At 40.5% G+C, this 25,401-nt stretch overlaps 1 protein-coding gene across 1 annotated transcript in view; it reads right to left on the bottom strand.

Moving 5' to 3' along the window:
• Positions 1 to 25,401, bottom strand: part of CACNA1D (calcium voltage-gated channel subunit alpha1 D) — a 5,051,180-nt gene that overhangs the window by 692,698 nt on the left and 4,333,081 nt on the right. The window contains exon 39 of the mRNA XM_044077483.1: positions 2,521 to 2,651. Coding sequence (XP_043933418.1) covers positions 2,521 to 2,651 — 131 coding nt within the window. The remainder of the gene's footprint in view (positions 1 to 2,520; positions 2,652 to 25,401) is intronic.

The raw sequence follows: 25,401 nt of genomic DNA, 5'->3' as shown, positions 1-25,401 counted from the left end.
ACAGCGGAACTCCGGTCTGCTAATGATTAGCAGTAGATTTTTACGTGCCGAGTTGCTAGCCCTAACGCACAACCTTCAGCGAAGGTACGCCCATTCACGCATGTCTCCACACAGAAGACGCTCTAGCTGAGAATCAAACCGGACAGCGTCTTACTGAGAGGCGACAACGCTACAGCAGCACCACCACCGCAATTAGTGCAACTCCTGTTGTGTGGTACGGTATTTTGGCTATACTTGGTGGTTATGATATAACTCTTTATCTTTTTTTTTTATTTTAATTTTAGTTTATTTTTAAAGTTATTTGAATTTAATTAGCAGATCAAGTTCCATGACACTGATAAAGTATAGCCAAAATACCGTACCACACAACAGGAGTGCAAAGAAAAACTTTTACTTAATATTTATGTGTATAATGTTGACTACAATCTGGTTAATGTGATCTAATATCATAAAAATATCAGGATAAAATTATCATGATTTTCCTACTAAGATCACTAATTCACAAAACACTTTCTCTTGAGACAGCTCCCCCTCCCACCCATCAACTTTTCACCAAACTCCCACATATAATCTCAGGGATATCTATCAATCTCAACCCACCCTACTAACTCCAAAAACTAAATTTCATTGCACTGAGCATGAATTCTCCATCCTAGTATCTAAACTTTGGGACTCCATTCCACTGTCAGTCAGAGGCAGTCAAATGTACTTGAAATTCAGACAACAGCTCAAGGAACACTTCTTCGCCCAAAGTGCAGCTGCACTCACACAAGTCACGTTACAAGAACCTTACAGCTCTCTCACATTCCTTTATCTCTATTTCATCCTTCCTTATCTGATCTCATATTATTATCCCCTCACTTACTGCCTCTTATTCATCCTACCTCCCTGTTCTCTTTGCATATCTCACACTTCTCTCCTTTATACTCATCTTCCTTCTGCATGCATCTCTCTCCATTTCTCTGTCTTCTCCCCATGGTATCCTTTCTTGCAACTACTCTCACTTGCCTCTTCTAACATCTTAATACCTCTCTATATAATGATATGCTGCTATTCTTGTAGCATTAGCCATCTCAGTCATTATAGCTACATCTTATCCAAAAAGCTCTGCAAACTATATTTCCATTTTTCCATCGATGTTTTGACTCTGTAAACTGTTTATTGATCTAAATGTTACAGTATATTTTTGCATCTGTAAAGATGTATATGTTTCACAATATATCTTTGCATCTGTAAATATGTTTTTCTCATTTCATTAAGCAATCCTATTCACCTGGGCTGTGCCTGTGAATGGTCACTGAAATCAGTGCAATACCTAGGCAAACAAATCTAAATACATAAAAGTAAATGAATGTATTTTGCTGGTCTACATTTTTACTGCTGATTCAGTATAGTCATGTGTTTAATGTGTTGTTTTTCAGTGAAGCACACTTCTACATGGCCATTCCGTCAAATGAGCTCAAACCTACTTTTATCTTTTTATCCTGACTTTGTCTGACCTTTGAGTAAGCTTGGAGCAGGGGATACAAATGGCACAAGCACCAACATGGATGTTGCCCTTCATGTAAAAGAAAGGTGCAAATTTGAATCCATTCAGTGAAATGAGCTGAAAGAGTGGTGATTTACTAATCAATGAGCTTTTAGCAGAGGTGAGAATCAAATCTTCGACCTTAGGCATATGAGGAAAACACCTTAACCACTGTGCCATATGACTTTTTTTTGTTTTTTAGAAGGTGTATTTTCTAAATAATACCTTATTGTGATCCAAAGAAACTGTTGTGGCTTATGCTTGTTTCTTTCAGTCAAATCTATACAAGTTCTGAACACTTCATGTTACTCTACACTGCATGCGGTTTATCTGTTGCCTAATTCTGCTAATATGTTTGTATAGCTTAACTGTGCGATCACTAACCTGTATGCAAAACATACACGTAACAACTGTGTTTTACATATGGCTTGCTGTACACCCAGGTCATTGCTAAAACAATACTTTACTTACTTGGTCATCAATTAAATAAATTACAAATAAACAAACATTTCAGTCAAAATCATAGCATAACATTCATCAATAATACAATACACTGAAAAGTGTTTGACTCCAAGGATTTCAGCAGTGGTGACTTTTATGATGTTCAATAATGAATAATGAAATTAACTACTCAAGTCCTGTGCCAGCAGTATCTAATATAAGCTTCTTGTTGTTCCACACTACCATTGAAATCCTACCATGGTTCTACTCACATTAAATACTTCTGCTTTTTGTGCTGTCCCAATAATTAAGGCTAATCCTTATTATCAGGAGCTAGGCGGTTAGAGTGGATTAATGACCAACAAGAACTGTAGGCACTACATTCCTACAATGCACCCTCAACAGTAATCAATGAGGGGAAAAAACATTATATTCAAGGAGCTTGTTAAGGCTTTGTTTTCTAGTTATGAGACTGCTTTCGATCAGACTACTACGGAATGTTACAACTTTTCACTGAAAAACATAATTACGTCAGTTATAAACAGACTTACCTGGAGGGCAACTGTTGTGTTCTTCATAGGATGCTTCCCCACAAGACCTTGTTCTTTGCGTTTCTTGAATTTCCTAAAGTAGTCCTGTATCAGAAAGGTGGCATAGAACTTCCCCACGGTTACCTCATCATCTAAACGAACAGACCAGACACATCTCTCTCATGTCAGCAAAATTCTTTCAGGGCCTACATACTTTCAGGTATATCTAATTCAGAAATGACCTTCAAGTACAGTGTAAAAAGAAAAAGACTGCAAGGCTACAAAAATACAAAGCAAAATCAAGCAATTATTCTAAAAGCAAACTCAAAATAAAGGAAGAAGAGCTGAACAGGGGTTAACCAATTTACTAAATCCCATGTCTTTCACTAAATAATTACTAAGATTCATTATATGTAAGCTTATTTATGGGACAGCGTTTTCAGTAGGAGGGCTCTGTTATGTTTTAATGTGTAAATATGTACTGGTATAGAAAGAATATTACTCCTGTTTTTCATTAAATACTTCTAACTCAATTTTATCTCATAAATACTGAAAATCCCTAAATTAAGTTATATAAGAAGGGAGAACAGTACAGCAACCATAACATTTCATGTGCAAGAATTTTGTAACATGTTCTTAAGTTCATATATAGTGCTTAGACCCAAAGGTCATCAAAGAGTACTGATTCCACAAGATTTTGTACATAAACTTTGTCACCAACCCAGAAATCCAAGTTCCTTTTAAAACACCGAAATCCCTCTGACTGTCTTACATGTATAGGTATTATTATTCCAAAGATGCTTAATTTTTACTTTAATGTATGAATGTCACAGTCTACGATTTCTCATTTTTGTCATTAATTTCATATTGTTATGCCCTTATGTCTTTATATTTTACTGACTTCTATGTGAAACATAATTTGTAAAATTGGATCATGAAATATTCTATAAGCCTTTATCAATTTTCCATAAATATATGTGTAACAAACAGAAAATAATTTCAAATTTCTACATCCTCTGTAGTAATCTTGACCTTTTAAAGAAACTATTTTTTAGTAAATCTCCTTTGAACCCTTTCAAAACAATTCAGTTGTCTCTGTGTGTAAACACAAAACATGTTGTCATACTAGATGACTGGTCTTATATACGAGTTTTGAACATCTCATTTAAACAATGTGCACCTCTCGTTGCAAGATTCATAACCAAAAAAAAAAACAAATGTCTTACTGCTTTGGTAGCAACTATCAATTAAAGAACAGGTAAGAAGATACAATAATAACTAATCTTTATATTCCTTAACCTCCTTAAGTTTAGGGGAAGATAAATATATAGGGTACCTTGACATTTTAAATGAAAAATACATGATCTTAAATTTGTCAAAAGTGAATCTCAGTCCTATATCTAATGCTCATCTAATTATGGAATGTAAATAACTGTTATTTTTTTCAGAGCCAGCCTTGCTTTGGATTATAAAACCTATTTTGCAGTTGTCAGCATATTTATATGTTCAGATTTATCATTCTTAGCGATTGTAGAAAAACCTATATAAAACAACAACATTCTTAAAACAGATCCCTAGGAAACTCCAGAAATATATGATAAATAATCGGAATACGTGTTATTTATGTTATCACATTGTTTTCAAACTACCAGCCAGTTCTTTACCCATCTAGTTATATAGCAATTTATACTGTTTTTTCAATAAACAGTCACAAATAACCTTATGTTGGAGGCTATCAAAAGCTCTAGCAAGATCCAAAAAGATAATCCCAAGCAATAATCCCATATCTTAGGCCAAGGTTATCTGTTTATAAAAACTTATTAAATTGCTCATAGTGGGCCTCCCCCTTACAAAACCATACTGATCTAAATCCATAGCAGCTAAACTAGTACTTGTGTTATTTTATAAGTTCAGTCAAACATCTTTCTAAATACTTTCCTAATAAAGACGTTAAATTAATTGGTCTACAATTTTCAATAACATCTTTCGTCCCTTTCTTGTAAATTAGACTAACAGAAGAAAATGTCCAGAGTCTAGGAACAAACCATTTGATCAAAAATGTATTAAAATATTACACAGAATGGGTATTATAATATCCTTTATCTTTATCAAGAGTTGACCTAGTATTAAGTCAGGACCTACAGATGCAGTGCTCTTTGTTTTACTAACAGCCCTTGAGAATAATGTCTCCATAATTATTGGGCAATGTCCAAAAACAACATTTCTAATGTCTTGATGGTTGGTTATTGAGCTTTGGCACAAGCGAGTCAGCTTAAGAGACTTTGTTTTGTTCTAATGTCCAAAAACAGTAATAGAATTAATATATTCATGTGAACTGCCAGATAGATTTTAAGAAGAAAATAAATGGTTACATTATCTTGCAATAATTTATGCATTCTGTATAACCACATTATCTAATTTAATAGTATTACTCACTGATTTACTGTTATTTATTATATTGATGTATTTATAAAATGCATTATTATTAGAAGCATCACTAATCAATTTTTTGCTCATACTGAACAATAGATGTCTTAATTTCCTGATTCAATTTCTTAGAAATTGCATTACATTTTTCCTGTTAATGTCTACTGCGTATATTTTTAAAGTTTTATAGATCCTTCTTTTCTTTCTATACATGTAATAAATCTTGTACATTGCCCCACTGTAGAAGCTTCTGTTCACTGACTTGATAATGGGCATTAGGAAAGTGTCACCAATCCTCAAATGGCATTTCTGCAAAATACCCACCCAGTCTGATTTGTATTACTGTATGAGGTCAACATGAGTTACCTATTGCTTACACAGGGCAATAACAAGACACTCTTAAGTATGTATGAAGTCTGGGCCAGCTGCCTACTGTATGGCTCACTGCTTAGTGTCACAATGTTGAAACTGTGTTGTTGTGTATTCCCAAGGGCTATCACAGACCAGCACATGTAGAAAAATAAAAGCAAGTCAGCATATTTGTACCATGAGACAAAAAATGCAAGGGGTGCATTTTCAGCTAACAAGAGGGGCCTGATTCTAAATGATCTGCTGTCAGTATAAATGACTTACTCTGGTGTAAGTCTGCTTTACAGAGATAAGTCTTAGACAAGAGAAAGTCACTTTCACCAAGAGCAAGTCTTTTGGACAATGGCACTAATACTACACTAGTTTGTGCTGCCAGTAAAATATGCTTGTCTGCAAAGGCTATGTAAAACCGGATTGAGCAATGTATCCACATCTTTCAAACAGGGCACCTTTTACAAATTACACAGTGTAGTTCCCAAAAATATACACATCACTATACAGATGCTAGTAAAAGCAATCATTTAAAAATTACCACTTAAATGTGCTTTGAAGCACAGTTGGCATAATGGTTAATGTCTTCAAATCCCAAACATAAGGTTCAATCCTGACTGGTAGGACAATTCAAGTGTGAAGTCTGTATGTTTTCCATATGCCTCTGTGGGGTTCCTTGCACCTGCCAAAAATATATTAGCTACAGAGACCTTCAGTGACCAAGTGGGGAGATGGTGGGTGTATCCCAACCATTTGCCTCAAGGATACTCCACTAGTTTCTCGATGTCATGCTACAACATGTATGGCAGCATAGTTCCCCACATATTACATAGGAGAAAAGCAATGCCATGTGGCCATTTTAGGACATAGCCCACTGTACCCCAAAATAAAGGCCCCATCTGGAGATCATGGACAGTGGTATATCAACTATAAGGGGGTTCTATACTATCAAATGCCAGGATAGAATATACAATGTGTCAGCAGGCTACCCAGGCAGTGCCCATGGCTCCCATAACTGGCACACCTGGGACTTATATCAGTGGTCTGTGGGGGGTGATTTTTCACACGGCTAACTTATTGGTTATGCTGGATATGTCCTGGAGCCATGGCTAATGACACCAATTTAGCATACAGACTCCCTATGCTGCCTTTCCATAATGTTGCACATCTGGCCAAGATAATCCTATAGGTCATTATGAAGACCATGTACTACCGTGACCAGTGCAGCTATGGCTGCATTGGGTATAATTGCCTTTCACAATTATTTAGTGGTAGCCACTGACACACTCAGATGGGGACTGTACCCATGGCACGAACAGCCACTGGCAGGTCAACCTGAGGTCCTCCTCACTCTTGACAGACTGCTACCATGAGTAACTCTGCCAATGGAGATAAGGGTGCTCCCTCAGTTGATGTGCTGTTCTCACAGGCAAAGGAGCTCTGTCCATGGAAGGGTATGGGGGGGATATGGTTGTCACATTACTCAAGTCTACCATTGACTCAGTGACCCCCAAATGTACTGGGATTTAGCTGCTATCATCACAAAGTCCAAACAGATCCCCAATAATAGGCAGGTCTTATGCATAGTGGAGGAACAACATGACACCTGTGAAAATACAGAAGCATTACCAAGTCTAAGAATGAACCTTTCATAAACACCAACAGCCCATTGAATATACTCATATATAACAAAGTGTTATAGAAAAAACATATGGCTAAGATATCTCAAGTAGACTGCCACTGTACATGTACACTTGACGTCCTTTTAGCAACATGGAAGTCAAGCTCATTAGCTGAATGACCTGAGCAGGATGAGTAGTACATGTTCAGACATAACCACTCGGGACATCACCAATGGATATTCAAGGAACCCTGTGCAATTTGGCACCCAAGTCCAGAACTCCATCATGGACACCTGAACTGACTGGCCTCCCAGAAATATCAAGAACTTCAGTATCTATCAATGGTGACTCTGTTGGCAGAATCCCACCTGTGATCTTCTTCTGTTTCTTTGTGAGATATGCTGACAATCCACTTATGCTGCACTGATGAGGTAAAAAAAACAAAAAACAAAAAAAACAAATAAACTAGTCAGGGTGAAAAAATTAACTCTAATAAAAAACACACCCTGGTGACACTGGCCAGCTCATACTACTGTTTATAAATCTTTAATAAAAAAAAGTAAATTTTCATCCCAAACTATGGGAATTCATCAGAACAAATTCACCTCCATTTAATTACCAAACTGAAAACATACACTATTAATCACATGACTCATGACATGACAATGAAAAAAAAAAAAAAAAGAAAAACGGAGCAACGGAGATCTTCTTTTCTCTGTTGCTTACTTTCCCGAGCACTGATGTACTGGGTATGTGTGGGAACACAAGTCCCAAACACATGAAAAGTACATCAGATAAGGCTCAAGGAAATGTCCAGTGGTGGAAGGACAGCACGTCACTCTTACACAAAGACATTACTTAAGAAAAGTAAGTATTCTTTTCTTAAATAATGTCAGTGTATAATAGCAATAACCCACATCTGGGTGTGGGCGGTGCTGGATTTACCCACGGTTGTCTTTGTTTGGTCACCAAACCACACCAACCATGGGTAAATCCATCATTACCCACACCCAGATGTGGGTTATTGCTATATTATAAAATGTTAGGTAGCACATTTAAACTGAATTGCCAAATTCGGTTTTAGTTGACAAATACAAGCATGACCTGATTAAGCCTGACAAAGACATGCAAATCATGTTCTGATACATCAATATTATTCTGATGAATGTACAGCTCCATTGGTGTAGACAGAAAAAACCTAGCTATCGCAGAGGTGACTTGAGTTCTATTAGTGGCTCGGGTACCTACTGAAAGAAGGCTGATTCTGTTTCAGACTATAAAATGTCCCCTTCATTGATGTAAGTGGCTTACTTGAATGCAGAGTCAGTTAAATATGGTTTTCAAACTTGATGACATATTAGAACAAAAACTTATCTACCACAGCTTTACAATCTTTTTCCCATTTTTAATAAAAAAAAGGTGGTATAAATCATGTCAGATAATACTACCACAGTGTATTACAATACACGGGCAACCTAACTCAAATGTCCTTGAAATTGGACCATGCCTCTCTCCCTGTACAGGTATCAATAAACATTTTAACTTGCTAGAAGAATTATCTTGGCAAACAAATTATGCAAAATCAGCCAGGATGATCTGGAGAGGTTACTTAAGAAAGTGTTTGAAGTATTCAGAAGCTAAGAAAATCTGATAAGCACAATGACATACCCTATCCCCCTCCCAAAAAACACACTTGGTTAGAGTCTTCCACTGAGGCACAATCCAAGATGTTCCATTGATTTATTATAGAAGTGACTGCATATGTTCACTCCATAAACACATGGACTCCAAATCCTGTTCAAAGTGAAATCTCATTTGCTGACCATAATCATGATCATACAAGACAGGCTCTGACCCTCTCTGCCATCCCTCCTACTAGCTTAGTAAATGTTTCCTCATGTTTCATAAGTACAGTCTAAGGCAATGTGTTTCATCAAACTTGGTTACCTCAACGTAAGGTAAAACTTCAGAACTAAAATTATGTTGTCTGCAGTTTACCTGATGCTGTAATTTTTTTCAAAGAATAAGGATGTGCTCTTGTAAAAAAAAACATGGAACATCATAATTACGCTCCAAATTCAGGAAAAAAAGACAACTTTGTTAAGCATTATTCTGATGCAAAAAAGGTTAATAGGTTCTTAGGTAAGTACTAGGCAGTCTGCAGACAATTTCAAGCCTAACCAAAAAAACTATTCAGAATTTCCCTCTAGCCTCAAGGAGGGCAAGACAAGATAGACTGGGAGAGAAGTTTAGGCTGTCAATCTAATTTTCTAGGTTTACCTTGAAGGTGAAGGGTGCTACTCTGTTTGACATACAGTGGAAGTCTGTTCCAGAGGTGAGGGATACATTGGGGTATGAATCTATCAAGCTAACATGTCTTAGTTATCTGCAGATGAAGGTTTAGTTCATTTAACAGAGTATTTGATGTATCCTCAGTGTTGTGAAGGGATAGGAGATCAAATAGGGTCGGATCTTTCATGGCACAAAAGGCTAGACATAGCTCTCCACAGAGGCATCTGTAAGAGACTTAGTACAAAGAGCAAACTGCCAGACTCTCCTGATAACTTTAGGTTTTTGAGACCAATGATCTTTTCAGTTATGAATCTCTAAGGTTTCTCAAGCTGTGTGAAATGCTTAGACAAACACATGCCAAAAGGTGTGCTATGTTCAATAATAGGTCTGATAAGATATGAGTAAAGGGGAATTAAGACTTCTAGCTGGCCCACAGACTCCACGTGGGCCAGCAGAGTAATCCAGGCTGCAGAGAGCTGAATAAGCGACTTTTCTTGATACTAAGTATATTTTTTGTTGCTTTCCACATCTGAATACCTAGCAACTGTATTTCGCCTGCCTTTCTGTTACATTGAAGCTGTTTTTACTGCATTTAACTTAATATTGCACTTGGAATCCTTGTTTGTTACTATTTGACTGTATTTGTAGCAAATTCTTCTGTGTAAGCTGTAGTAGCTGATTCATAGCATTTATAAGTGTTTGCTGTACCTGTTTCTGCCTGTTTTATGAAAAAAAGAAAAAAAGAAAAAAATATCTCTTGTTTTTCCTGCTTTACTAGTTTAGTCCAGTTTCAGAGTTGCTGATTCCTGGGCTTTGGTTGTAGTTCCTGTGTACTGTTTCCTTGCCTTATTTGGGGGAAGGGAAGCTACCTTGCTTTCCTGCTTTAGTAGTTTAGTCCAGTTTCAGAGTTGCTGATTCCTGGGCTTTGGTTGTAGTTCCTGTGTACTGTTTCCTTGCCTTATTTGGGGGAAGGGAAGCTACCTTGCTTACCAGTGGGAGTGGGAAGCATTGAGCTGCCTTTTGTCCAGTTTTGTGAGGTTTCAGCCAGTAACTAGTAGTTTATTGGTCGTTTTGGGCCAGTTTCTAGCTTAAACCAGCCCCCTGGTATAAAACTTTCAGCTTGTACCTACTTAGCACAGACTCCACATGGGCCAGCAGAGTAATCCAGGCTGCAGAGAGCTGAACAAGTGACTTTTCTTGATACTAAGTATATTTTTTGTTGCTTTCCACATCTGAATACCTAGCAACTGTATTTCGCCTGCCTTTCTGTTACATTGAAGCTGTTTTTACTGCATTTAACTTAATATTGCACTTGGAATCCTTGTTTGTTACTATTTGACTGTATTTGTAGCAAATTCTTCTGTGTAAGCTGTAGTAGCTGATTCATAGCATTTATAAGTGTTTGCTGTACCTGTTTCTGCCTGTTTTGTGAAAAAAAAGAAAAAAAGAAAAAATATCTCTTGTTTTTCCTGCTTTACTAGTTTAGCCCAGTTTCAGAGTTGCTGATTCCTGGGCTTTGGTTGTAGTTCCTGTGTACTGTTTCCTTGCCTTATTTGGGGAAGGGAAGCTACCTTGCTTTCCTGCTTTACTAGTTTAGTCCAGTTTCAGAGTTGCTGATTCCTGGGCTTTGGTTGTAGTTCCTGTGTACTGTTTCCTTGCCTTATTTAGGGGAAGGGAAGCTACCTTGCTTACCAGTGGGAGTGGGAAGCATTGAGCTGCCTTTTGTCCAGTTTTGTGAGGTTTCAGCCAGTAACTAGTAGTTTATTGGTCGTTTTGGGCCAGTTTCTAGCTTTTTCCAGCCCCTGGTATAAAACTTTCAGCTTGTACCTACTCAGCACAGACTCCACGTGGGCCAGCAGAGTAATCCAGGCTGCAGAGAGCTGAATAAGCGACTTTTCTTGATACTAAGTATATTTTTGTTGCTTTCCACATCTGAATACCTAGCAACTGTATTTCGCCTGCCTTTCTGTTACATTGAAGCTGTTTTTACTGCATTTAACTTAATATTGCACTTGGAATCCTTGTTTGTTACTATTTGACTGTATTTGTAGCAAATTCTTCTGTGTAAGCTGTAGTAGCTGATTCATAGCATTTATAAGTGTTTGCTGTACCTGTTTCTGCCTGTTTTGTGAAAAAAAAAAAAAAAAGAAAAAATATCTCTTGTTTTTCCTGCTTTACTAGTTTAGTCCAGTTTCAGAGTTGCTGATTCCTGGGCTTTGGTTGTAGTTCCTGTGTACTGTTTCCTTGCCTTATTTGGGGAAGGAAGCTACCAGCTTTTTAGTCCAGTTCAGAGTGCTGATTTCCTGGGCTTTGGTTGTAGTTCCTGTGTACTGTTGCCTTATTTGGGGAAGGGAAGCTACCTTGCTTACCAGTGGGAGTGGGAAGCATTGAGCTGCCTTTTGTCCAGTTTTGTGAGGTTTCAGCCAGTAACTAGTAGTTTATTGGTCGTTTTGGGTCAGTTTCTAGCTTTTTCCAGCCCCCTGGTATAAAACTTTCAGCTTGTACCTACTCAGCACAGACTCCACGTGGGCCAGCAGAGTAATCCAGGCTGCAGAGAGCTGAATAAGCGACTTTTCTTGATACTAAGTATATTTTTTGTTGCTTTCCACATCTGAATACCTAGCAACTGTATTTCGCCTGCCTTTCTGTTACATTGAAGCTGTTTTTACTGCATTTAACTTAATATTGCACTTGGAATCCTTGTTTGTTACTATTTGACTGTATTTGTAGCAAATTCTTCTGTGTAAGCTGTAGTAGCTGATTCATAGCATTTATAAGTGTTTGCTGTACCTGTTTCTGCCTGTTTTGTGAAAAAAAAGAAAAAAAAAATATCTCTTGTTTTTCCTGCTTTACTAGTTTAGTCCAGTTTCAGAGTTGCTGATTCCTGGGCTTTGGTTGTAGTTCCTGTGTACTGTTTCCTTGCCTTATTTGGGGGAAGGGAAGCTACCTTGCTTTCCTGCTTTACTAGTTTAGTCCAGTTTCAGAGTTGCTGATTCCTGGGCTTTGGTTGTAGTTCCTGTGTACTGTTTCCTTGCCTTATTTGGGGCCGAGGAAGCTACCTTGCTTACCAGTGGGAGTGGGAAGCATTGAGCTGCCTTTTGTCCAGTTTTGTGAGGTTTCAGCCAGTAACTAGTAGTTTATTGGTCGTTTTGGGCCAGTTTCTAGCTTTTTCCAGCCCCTGGTATAAAACTTTCAGCTTGTACCTACTCAGCACAGACTCCACGTGGGCCAGCAGAGTAATCCAGGCTGCAGAGAGCTGAATAAGCGACTTTTCTTGATACTAAGTATATTTTTTGTTGCTTTCCACATCTGAATACCTAGCAACTGCATTTCGCCTGCCTTTCTGTTACATTGAAGCTGTTTTTACTGCATTTAACTTAATATTGCACTTGGAATCCTTGTTTGTTACTATTTGACTGTATTTGTAGCAAATTCTTCTGTGTAAGCTGTAGTAGCTGATTCATAGCATTTATAAGTGTTTGCTGTACCTGTTTCTGCCTGTTTTGTGAAAAAAAGAAAAAAAAAAAATATCTCTTGTTTTTCCTGCTTTACTAGTTTAGTCCAGTTTCAGAGTTGCTGATTCCTGGGCTTTGGTTGTAGTTCCTGTGTACTGTTTCCTTGCCTTATTTGGGGAAGGGAAGCTACCTTGCTTTCCTGCTTTACTAGTTTAGTCCAGTTTCAGAGTTGCTGATTCCTGGGCTTTGGTTGTAGTTCCTGTGTACTGTTTCCTTGCCTTATTTGGGCGAAGGGAAGCTACCTTGCTTACCAGTGGGAGTGGGAAGCATTGAGCTGCCTTTTGTCCAGTTTTGTGAGGTTTCAGCCAGTAACTAGTAGTTTATTGGTCGTTTTGGGCCAGTTTCTAGCTTTTTCCAGCCCCCTGGTATAAAACTTTCAGCTTGTACCTACTCAGCACAGACTCCACATGGGCCAGCAGAGTAATCCAGGCTGCAGAGAGCTGAATAAGCGACTTTTCTTGATACTAAGTATATTTTTGTTGCTTTCCACATCTGAATACCTAGCAACTGTATTTTGCCTGCCTTTCTGTTACATTGAAGCTGTTTTTACTGCATTTAACTTAATATTGCACTTGGAATCCTTGTTTGTTACTATTTGACTGTATTTGTAGCAAATTCTTCTGTGTAAGCTGTAGTAGCTGATTCATAGCATTTATAAGTGTTTGCTGTACCTGTTTCTGCCTGTTTTGTGAAAAAAAGAAAAAGAAAAAAATATCTCTTGTTTTTCCTGCTTTACTAGTTTAGTCCAGTTTCAGAGTTGCTGATTCCTGGGCTTTGGTTGTAGTTCCTGTGTACTGTTTCCTTGCCTTATTTGGGGAAGGGAAGCTACCTTGCTTTCCTGCTTTACTAGTTTAGTCCAGTTTCAGAGTTGCTGATTCCTGGGCTTTGGTTGTAGTTCCTGTGTACTGTTTCCTTGCCTTATTTGGGGAAGGGAAGCTACCTTGCTTACCAGTGGGAGTGGGAAGCATTGAGCTGCCTTTTGTCCAGTTTTGTGAGGTTTCAGCCAGTAACTAGTAGTTTATTGGTCGTTTTGGGCCAGTTTCTAGCTTTTTCCAGCCCCCTGGTATAAAACTTTCAGCTTGTACCTACTCAGCACAGACTCCACGTGGGCCAGCAGAGTAATCCAGGCTGCAGAGAGCTGAATAAGCGACTTTTCTTGATACTAAGTATATTTTTGTTGCTTTCCACATCTGAATACCTAGCAACTGCATTTTGCCTGCCTTTCTGTTACATTGAAGCTGTTTTTACTGCATTTAACTTAATATTGCACTTGGAATCCTTGTTTGTTACTATTTGACTGTATTTGTAGCAAATTCTTCTGTGTAAGCTGTAGTAGCTGATTCATAGCATTTATAAGTGTTTGCTGTACCTGTTTCTGCCTGTTTTGTGAAAAAAAGAAAAAAAAAATATCTCTTGTTTTTCCTGCTTTACTAGTTTAGTCCAGTTTCAGAGTTGCTGATTCCTGGGCTTTGGTTGTAGTTCCTGTGTACTGTTTCCTTGCCTTATTTAGGGGAAGGGAAGCTACCTTGCTTTCCTGCTTTACTAGTTTAGTCCAGTTTCAGAGTTGCTGATTCCTGGGCTTTGGTTGTAGTTCCTGTGTACTGTTTCCTTGCCTTATTTGGGGGAAGGGAAGCTACCTTGCTTACCAGTGGGAGTGGGAAGCATTGAGCTGCCTTTTGTCCAGTTTTGTGAGGTTTCAGCCAGTAACTAGTAGTTTATTGGTCGTTTTGGGCCAGTTTCTAGCTTTTTCCAGCCCCTGGTATAAAACTTTCAGCTTGTACCTACTCAGCACAGACTCCACGTGGGCCAGCAGAGTAATCCAGGCTGCAGAGAGCTGAATAAGCGACTTTTCTTGATACTAAGTACATTTTTTGTTGCTTTCCACATCTGAATACCTAGCAACTGTATTTCGCCTGCCTTTCTGTTACATTGAAGCTGTTTTTACTGCATTTAACTTAATATTGCACTTGGAATCCTTGTTTGTTACTATTTGACTGTATTTGTAGCAAATTCTTCTGTGTAAGCTGTAGTAGCTGATTCATAGCATTTATAAGTGTTTGCTGTACCTGTTTCTGCCTGTTTTGTGAAAAAAAGAAAAAAAAGAAAAAATATCTCTTGTTTTTCCTGCTTTACTAGTTTAGTCCAGTTTCAGAGTTGCTGATTCCTGGGCTTTGGTTGTAGTTCCTGTGTACTGTTTCCTTGCCTTATTTGGGGAAGGAAGCTACCTTGCTTTCCTGCTTTACTAGTTTAGTCCAGTTTCAGAGTTGCTGATTCCTGGGCTTTGGTTGTAGTTCCTGTGTACTGTTTCCTTGCCTTATTTGGGGAAGGGAAGCTACCTTGCTTACACAGTGGGAGTGGGAAGCATTGAGCTGCCTTTGTCCAGTTTTGTGAGGTTTCAGCCAGTAACTAGTAGTTTATTGGTCGTTTTGGGCCAGTTTCTAGCTTTTTCCAGCCCCTGGTATAAAACTTTCAGCTTGTACCTACTCAGCACAGACTCCACGTGGGCCAGCAGAGTAATCCAGGCTGCAGAGAGCTGAATAAGCGACTTTTCTTGATACTAAGTATATTTTTGTTGCTTTCCACATCTGAATACCTAGCAACTGTATTTCGCCTGCCTTTCTGTTACATTGAAGCTGTTTTACTGCATTTAACTTAATATTGCACTTGGAATCCTTGTTTGTTACTATTTGACTGTATTTGTAGCAAATTCTTCTGTGTAAGCTGTAGTAGCTGATTCATAGCATTTATAAGTGTTTGCTGTACCTGTTTCTGCCTGTTTTGTGAAAAAAAAGAAAAAAGAAAAAATATCTCTTGTTTTTCCTGCTTTACTAGTTTAGTCCAGTTTCAGAGTTGCTGATTCCTGGGCTTTGGTTGTAGTTCCTGTGTACTGTTTCCTTGCCTTATTTGGGGAAGGAAGCTACCTTGCTTTCCTGCTTTACTAGTTTAGTCCAGTTTCAGAGTTGCTGATTCCTGGGCTTTGGTTGTAGTTCCTGTGCACTGTTTCCTTGCCTTATTTGGGGGAAGGGAAGCTACCTTGCTTACCAGTGGGAGTGGGAGGCATTGAGCTGCCTCTTGTCCAGTTTTGTGAGGTTTCAGCCAGTAACTAGTAGTTTATTGGTCGTTTTGGGCCAGTTTCTAGATTTTTCCAGCCCCGGGTATAAAACGCGGTAAACGCGTTAGCTGATTTAGAGCGATTTAGCTGAGCTGCCACTGTTGCACACTAGGGCAGCCCGGTTAAGCAGGTTTAAACTATTCGGGCTACCTAAAGTCCACTCTTCAAATTTTCCCTTAAAACTACCTTCCTCGAACTATACTACTGATCAAATCAGCGTATCCTATAACTAAAAAGATCAACTCTACTTGACTCCAAGTAGACTATTCTCTATCTATTAAACCTAGCACTTGCTCCTACAATACTTATTACCTTGATACGGCACTCTTGTCATAGATAGTACCCCAAAAAGGCAACCCCCCATTTCTCGGTCACCCACGTCCCCCAGAATCTTTTTTAAAGTTTTTCGTCTACCCTTCTAGCATGTCGAGGGATCAGTTGCTAGTGTCCTCTCCTGCTCAGCTGGTGAACCTGGGAATATTGAGGCAATGTTTCAATTGCCTCATGTACACAGACAACCCTTTCCTCCTCCCACAAAACACAAATACATGCGAGAGATGCAACTATCACGGCCAAACTGGAGGCTGAGCTCTCTCAACATAGGACTGGCAAGACCAGTCAGGAGGAGAAGGTTACCACACACACTATAGACCCAGTCTCACATAGTACCATTACAACCTCAAATCATACACATAAACACACAAAGACATACTGGAGGCTCTGATCAAAAATCTACCAAAACAGCAGAGGCCACCAAAGCAGACACCCAAACAACCACCACCTCAGAACACAACACCCGCAACACATAGACCTCACAGTCAGAGTGTCAAACAGTCACAGCCCTTAAGGCCAAACACAATGCCAGACACACTAGTCATTGGTGACTCCATAGTCAGACACACTGATGTCCCGCTCACCAGACTGAGTAAGGAGAAGGTCACAGTAAGCTGCCTGTCGGGTGCTAGGATCCGCCACATAACGCAAGCACTCAGGTCTCTCAACAGCAGGTACAAATATGACTCAGTCATTGTCCACGCTGGTGTAAACGACCTGAGACGTACCTCCTTGGACTACATGAAAAGAGACATTGAGGAGCTCTCTGATTATGTAGCCCAGGCAGGTATGACCCTGACCTTGAGCAGTATCCTACCTTCACCAAGAATGATGCCACAATACAGAGATAAGATGATCAGCTTTAACAATTGGCTTAAACACTGGTGTCATTCAAAGGGGATCCAGTATCTGTCTGCCTGGGATGACATGCTGGACAAGCCACGCTGCTTTGCAAGGGACGGCTTGCACCTGTCACCCCTGGGATTCCGGATATTGGCAAAGGCTCTTGCCACCCCATAGTGCCTTTTTAGGCAAGGCTCAAATTCTAAACCTACCACCCTAGAACACAAAAAGGAAAAAACTAAGGGTAATGCTGCTCAATGCCAGAAGTCTAAATCTCAAAATGCACGCACTCGAGGCCCTTCTCAGTATGGAGAACATCGATGTCTGTGCTGTGACAGAAACCTGGTTCAAGGCTCCTGAGAGCACCCCAGCTATCAGGTTTTACCTCATATCATGCGTTCCGCCCCAAAATCCGGACAATACCAAGAAAGGAGGGTATCCATATTCATCAAGGACACCCACACCTCAAGACTGGTGGCAACGCACGATGCATCGGAGACCATCCAGGTGCAATTAACCATAGGCAAGACTGCTCTGCAAATTGTAGCATGTTACAGGCCACCCTCACAAACTCAGGAAACTCACATGGCCTTCCTGAAAACACTAGAGGGATAAATGTATCACCAAACACCATCATACTAGGTGACTTCAATTACCCTAATATAGACTGGGAACACTACTCAAGCCCAAACACCCTAGCCCAAAAGTTCCTGGAATTCATAAACTCAAATGCCATGGAACAACTAGTCACCATCCCCACAAGAGGAGATAACATACTTGATCTCATCATCACGAACATGGGAGCACAATGTTCAACACGCGAAGCATACCCCTCACTGGTGAGATCAGATCACAAACTAAACTCGCTGGAGGTCCTCATCCCACCCCACCTGAAATAAAAAAGACCACAGTAAAGAACTTCTCAAAAGCCGACTTCACACTTCTAAAGACTAGTGTGGTCTCCTTTCAGGCCCCCGAGCCGGCGGAAAACAATACTCAAGCCGCTGAATCACTTACAAACGCCTTCTACCAGCACCTGCAGGACTGCATGGATAAGGCAATCCCAAGCAAAACAAAGACTCTTTGTACCAAAGGCAAGCGCCCAGTCTGGTGGACCCCAGCCATAAACAAACTCTACAACAAAAGGAGGAAGCTACTACAAGATAGAGCAAAATCCTTAAAAGGTAAGACACCCTTGATCACTATAAGTAAAAACTAAGAGCTCTCATAAAATCATCCAAAGCAAATTTCGAGAGAAAAATAGCTAAAGACTCAAAAGACAATCATAAGGCCTTCTTTAGCTATGTTAGAAACCTAGGAGGAAACTCCCAGATATGCTCAGAACTAGTTCAAAATGATGTGAAGATTACTGATCCTACAGACATTGCCAACATACTGGCTGACAGGTTCAGTGCAAACTTCTCCCCTCCCCAAAAGGAGAGAAATCTATACTAAATGAGTGCACCCCGCCAATCAGCTCCAGCGCCCAGGTGAGAACTGCTCTCTCCAAAGCAAAAACACAGCATCCATGGGACCCGATGGTGTCCCCGGCTGTGTGCTCCACGAACTCAATGAGGAATTAAACCCACAGCTAGAACAGCTGTTTAATCAAAGTCTTACCTCTGGATACGAACCCAGGAGTGGCGCACTGCAACTGTGGTCCCACTTCACAAAGGCGGTGCCTCCACAGACCCTGGAAATTACCGCCCATTAGCTTGACAAGCCTTATCTGCAAAGCCATGGAGAGGATCATAATGGACCTCATAAATAAAGACATAGGGAATTTGCAGACTTTGGATCCAACCCAGTTTGGCTTTGTCAAAGGCAGATCATGCCTTTTAAACTTGGTTGACTTTTTCAAACAGTCACCAAAGCCATTGATGAGGGAAAGGCAGTCCATACAGCCTACCTCGATCTGGCTAAGGCCTTCGATACAATACCCCACTCGGGTATCATTGAAAAACTCATCAGCTTAAATGTTAACCCATACATCACAAGATGGGTTGCAAACTGGCTGAGTGACAGAACCCACAGGGTCAGAGTTGCTGGCGCCATGTCAGACTCAAAGCCTGTCACAAGTGGTGTCCCACAGGGCTCAGTCCTGGGCCCACTCTTGTTTGGCATCTACTTTTCCAAGTACAAGCAAACACAGGAGGGTTATGGCTGACAAAGTTTGCAGATGACTGCAAACTGGGCCATAGTAGAAAACACATCTGACACAGATATCCTTCAGAAGGGTCTCACAGAAACGGATAACTGGTGCCAGAGCCACGGCCTAAAGTTAAATGCCAAAAAATGCATAGTCATACCCTTCAGGAAAAACAAGGTTACCCCTAGCTACCAAATAGGTGGCAATCCACTGAGCACAGAAGAAGTTATCAGGGACCTGGGGACCCAGGTTGATAGTAGTCTGTCATTCGACACCCATGTAGCTAAAGTAGTTAGGAAGTCCTTCTACATTGCCCACCTTATCATGAAGGGATTCTCATCTAGATCAAGGGAGGTCATAGTCTCCCTTTACTCATCACTCATCAGACCAATGATTGAGTACAATGCCCCATTCGGAATGTATCTGACCCGACACTTGCAGCAGCTGGAGAGGCCACAAAAGTTCCTCACCAAAAGGATAAAGGGTCTCAAAATCTGTCCTATGCTGCCCGACTGAAAGAACTCCAGCTCTATTCAGTCGCCACGCTTGCTCAGAGGTGACCTTTGCCTAACATACAAGGCCATGTCAAACCCAGATTTGATGAATATGCTTCACCTCAAAAATCTAGATCCATCAGAGCCACAAGGGCGGGAGACTTAAACCTCGACACGGCTATTAATAGGACGTGCTGGAGGGATAGATTCATCACCCAAAGACTCCCTATGCTGTGGAACAAAATCCTGGTACATGTGAGGCAGAGCACCTCGCTGGCCTTGTTCAAGAGAAATCTTGACCAATGGATGGGAGATCGCAGATATACCCCAGGAATTACCTCAGTGTCACTGCTCGACAGAGGCACAGCAAAATAATGGGTATAGTTCCCCATACTAAAGGGGTGGCGTAAGCCACAAAACAATGGGCTAGGCTTATAAATGCCCTCGGGCAGATAGCCTAGTATGAACCTATGAACCTATGAACCTATGAACCTATGGATCTAGTAGTCATGCCTTTGGAAATTAAATGGGCCATATAAAAGGCTTTCTGAAATACTGTGGAGACATGATGCTTAAAACCTCTCAGCCCTGTAAAACTCAAGTCTCATGGAAACTAAAACAGCTCTAAAGGTTAACATACAATTTACTTCAAACAAAAAAGTGTGGCAGAGTGAAGTGGCAAGCAGCTTTTAAGGCTACTGACACTTAGCTTCTGGCAACTGTCTGTTTCAAAGAGCTAATTGTTTTATGGCTTTCAAAGGTCTAAAACACTTCACACTCCTACACTTGTGTTTTTGACACTGATACAAAATTCACCTATCAAGCTTCATTTTGCTCCATGCTTGAGGAGAATTTTTTTGACATCCATGTTTTGAAGACATAAAAACTTGGTTATGTTTGGTCACTAATCAAGACTTGGAAGAAAGGTCAATTTAAAAAAGATGCACATTTAGGAATCCAATAAATGTGAAAGATTTATTAAGACTTAGGGGACAAAAAGGTGTAAAAGACTGGAAAATATACAGATTAAGTTGTGGATAGAATACAAATTCTGGGTGAAGCTGACAAATACCTAAAGGGTCTAGGTCCAGTAGTGGATATTCAATGAAGTGTGGGAAGAAATAGCCAGGGAATTGTTATGGCTAGGCTTGTATAGGCCTTAGGGCCGATAGCCTAGTACCAACCTATGAAGAATAATGCATAGGTGGTATTGTAACCCTAGCTAAAGTTAAAGCTAAAGGTGGTTGCAGTATATTTGATGAAGATATGGGGAGCCTACTGTGGACTCCTTGAAAGTGTGTGTGGGGGGGTTGCATGGAAGTTACAGCCATATGGTATAAGGCAAGAGAACACTTATGCAAGAACAAGTTTAACAAGAGTAGTGACTTTACCTTCTGGTGTCAAAAAGGATAGGGGTGCACTGTCCATGATAGAAAGAATGCTAATGGTAGGTTTACTAAAAGCAAATACAACAACGAACTGGAAGTCCAGTAACACATAACTAGGGTGTGTGGGGGGGAGGAAAATAATTTGTGAATCAGCAGATCGCTATGACTACAAGGGATAAAAAGTGAGATAAGGAATTAGTTAATAGCAGTGACAACTATAATGTCTCCTGAGAAGGCACTAATTTTTTTTATAATTTTTATAGTAAAAGAAAGGTAGCATGGGAAGTTCCTTAAGAACATTTAATGTGGAAAGATGGTAAGGAAGTCTGCACAAAATCTAGACCTAAAAGCATTTCGGAGATGCAGCAACAGCAGATGAATAGCTGAAGTGGTGAAAGACATTACTGTATCTTTCTAAAGGGATAAACAGTCAAGAACATTGCTTGAAAGTTAGGTTACCTACAGACTACTTATTTTGGATACTTCATAAGTTTAGTTATCTGAGCCATTAACAGTTTGGTTAAGTATCTACGTCATATGTGAGTTAAAAAGAGAATGGGTTTTGTTGATTAGGTGGCATGGTACACACTGCTAATTTCAACATCCCTATGCAGTAGGACTGAGTCAACTCTCTTGCTTCTTTATTAAAACAGAATAACATGAATGCATAACGCACATGCAGCCAAACAGAAGGCGTTGCATAGTGCAAGCTATCTTTTGTAATGTAATGATGTAAACTTAATTTTATTTTTCTGTTAGAAAACTTATTTTCCTGTTTTTTTGTTTTCATTTTATATGCTATACCTACCAGTCTACTAGAATCTACATGTTTGCTTTCATTTATGACTTTGCAACACTCTTTAGCAACAAGAAGAAAAAACAAGGTTAAAGAAAATCTAACAACAATAATGATAAAGAAAATTTAAGGTCAAGTGGGAGCTATGCACCTACAACAAATAGAGTATTAATTTATTTATTTTTTGTACCGCCTCCCAAAAAAAATATTGCCTGGTGGCTCCTCTACCATTCCCCAATTGGCCAAATTATTCCAAGAGAATGAGAGCCTGATATACCTGGGTTAGATAAAAGCCCTATGGTCTATTTATTCCTGCTCAGGAACTTCCAATCAGCTCTCTGTTCTGTGGTGCGAGACAGGTAGTAGGGAGTGGGCCAGCTTGTTCATTCTGGAAGGCAGCCTACTCTTTCTCACTTGGAGCATCCTTTCTCCCTCAGCAGCTCCCCCGAGCCCAAAACTGATACCTCCTGAGAGGAAGTGTACCTCCACAAATTAGAAGTTATGTACCTACCATAACGTTCCATGTTAGTTGTCTTCTTCTCACCTTCTTTCTTGCTGGTTGGGTTCGGTGCGATCTTCAAAAGCTGGTGAGCTGCTTACTGGCTCGAGGCTCCCCCCCCATATCCCATGATGCCTGGCGCTAGATACCCAGATCTCGTTTGGTAAACCTAACTACAGACATAATAACAATTATAATAATAATAATACAGTAAACTGTAGCAGGATGCATGAACCTACTGGAGAGACTGATAGTGAGAAGTAATAGCCAGAGAAGACTCAGCCAGTGATAAAAAAACATAAGGAACTCTTCTCGGTCTACTAGGATAGGGAGATGGAGGGTGGGACGCAAGAAAGAAGGCGAGAAGAGGACAACTAACATGGAACGTTATGGTAGGTACATAACTTCTTAATGTTAAGTTGTCATTCTCACCTTCATTCTTGCTGGATGGGACAGCGTCCCTAGCACCTCAATCCTGGGTGGCTCATCAGAACAGACTCTTCAGAACAGTGGAACCAAAATCAGCTCTGCTCCTGGAGGCCACATCCAGCTTATAATGTGAAATGAAGGTATGAGGATTGGCCCATGTAGCTGCCACACAAATAGTTTCCATTGGCAATCTTGTTTGAAAGGCCACTGAAGTAGCTAGAGCTCTAGTGGAGTGACCTTTTGGTTTAGCAGGAAGCTCTTTATTCCTTAACTGATATACAAATGTAATAATAGATGTCAACCATCTAGATAAGGTTACTTTCGACACCGGTATACCTTGTTTACCCTCAGCATAGGACAGGAACAGCTGGTCTGATTTTCTGATTTGCTTGGTTCTATGCAAGTAAAAGCGTAATTGTCTATGAACGTCCAACTGATGTAATTTGTATTCCGCTTTGTTGGAATAATTTGGAAAAAACACTGGTAGGTCAATGGACTGATTCAAATTATTATCAGAAGCAACCTTTGGAATAAAGGAAGGGTTAGTCCAAAGAGAAACTCTATCATTGTGAAAAACTAGGTAAGGAGGACGAACACAAAGAGCCTGAAGTTCAGAAACTCTTCTAGCTGACATAATTGCAACCAGAAGAAGGGTTTTCCAAGAAAGAAACTTCAAAGAACAAGGGAGCTGCAGGTTCAAAGGGGGGGGCAGTATCAGGGAATCTAAATCAAATTCAGATCCCACGGAGGCGAGGGATCTCTTACTGGGGGCCTGAGTAGAGTGGTCCCTTTAAGAAAGGCTTTACAAAGCTTATGGGGCATGATGCTTGTATCAGCTAGGCCCATATGAAAGTTTGAAATTGCAGCTAGCTGAACTCTAATCGTGGCAGAAGAGGATCCAGCTCGAAAAAGTTCCACTAGAAATTCTAAAATATGGTGCACAGGGGCTGAAAAGGGAACTATATTCCTGGTCTCTGCCCATAAGGAAAAACGTTTCCACTTACTAGCATAAGTTTTTCTAGTGGTAGACTTATGCGAGGATAAAATGATTTCACGCACCGAGTTGGAGATGTTTGGAAGCCTGGCTAAGGTCGGAAGTAGAGCAACCAAGCAGTGAACTGGAGAGATTGAAGAGATTGGTGCAGCCCACCCGATTGATGGATCAGGAGGTCTGGAAGTGGGTCCAGGGCTGCTCCAGAAGGTGATGATGCAGGAACGGGAACCAAATTTGTCGAGGCCAGTAAGGGGCAATGAGGATCATCTTGCATCCCAATGTGGTAGCTTTCTGTATTAGTTTGGGAATCAGGGGAAATGGAGGGAATGCATAAAGAAGTCCCTGAGGCCAATTGTGAACTAGAGCATCTCTGGGGAAGTGTCCGGGCAGAGGGAGTAGAGAGAAGAAATTGTCGCACTTGCTGTTGAAGGGCATGGCAAAAAGGTTGCAGCAAAGCTGACCCATTTGCGGAAGATTTTGTCCGCCACAGTCTGATTGAGAGACCACTCGTGAGGCATGAGAATTGCTCTGCTCAGCCTGTCTGCTATAACAGTGGACTTCCCAGGGATGCTTTCAGAAACCGTTGGGAAGAGATCGCCCACTGCCAAAGTCTGAGTGCTTCTCGACATAAGGGGTAGGACTTGGTTCCGCCCTGCTTGTTGATGTACCATACTACTGACATATTGTCTGTTTGAACTGCAATGGTCCCTGTGGGAAGAGAGTTCTGAAGAGTTTGCGACGCTAAAAGCACAGCCCTCATCTCCAAGACATTGATATGCAGATGGTACTCGTGAGGCTGCCAGGTGCCTTGGACTGTTCTGCCCTGAAAATGCCCCCCCCCCCCCCACCCGATCAGGGAGGCATCCGTGGTCACCGTAGCTACTGGAGTAGGAAGAACAAATAGTCTGCCCTGGTGTAATGATGGGGAAACCATCCACTAAACAAGTTGTTTTTTGCATGACTGTGTGATCATTATCATGTGAGACAATGGGAGTTGCTGGAAGGACCATTGTGTGAACAGCATCAACTGAAGAATCCTCATGTGAAAACGTGCGAGGGGGACTAATATGACAGCCGCTGCCATGAGACCCAATGTTCTTAGGACGAATCTGGCCTGAATTTTTTTGCATCCTAATAAGACCTGCACATGTCGTCGAACGTCTAACACTCTGTCTACTGGAAGTCTCGCTGTCATGTCCTTTGTATTTAAGTTTGCGCCTATAAAGGTGATAGATTGACAAGGCGACAATGCAGACTTTTCGAAATTTATTGTGATGCCTAGTTTGGAGCAAGTTTGGATGGTGTAGTCTCTGGCTCGCAGCAGGAAATGCCTGATGGTTGCAGTAAGGAGCCAGTCATCTAAATATGGAAACACCTGGAATCCTTGCCGTCTCAGGTGAGCAGTAACTACTGCCAAACATTTGGTGAACACCCTGGGGGCTGTGGTGAGACCAAAGGGCAGAGCTCTGTACTGATAATGACTGGCTCCCAGCCAGAAGCGGAGGAATCTTCTGGAGCATCTGTCCATTTTGATATGGTAGTACGCGTCCTGAAGATCTATGGAGCACATCCAATTGTCCTGACCCAGAAAGGGTAAAATGGACTGTAGCGTGATCATCCAGAACTTCGTTCTTTGAACAGACCTGTTT

Source organism: Protopterus annectens, chromosome 7.part0 (assembly GCF_019279795.1).
Source record: "Protopterus annectens isolate FY-2018-M chromosome 7.part0, PAN1.0, whole genome shotgun sequence".
NCBI lineage: Eukaryota > Metazoa > Chordata > Ceratodontiformes > Protopteridae > Protopterus > Protopterus annectens.
Note: the sequence above shows the minus strand (reverse complement) of the source record. Positions and strands in the feature narration are given on the sequence as shown.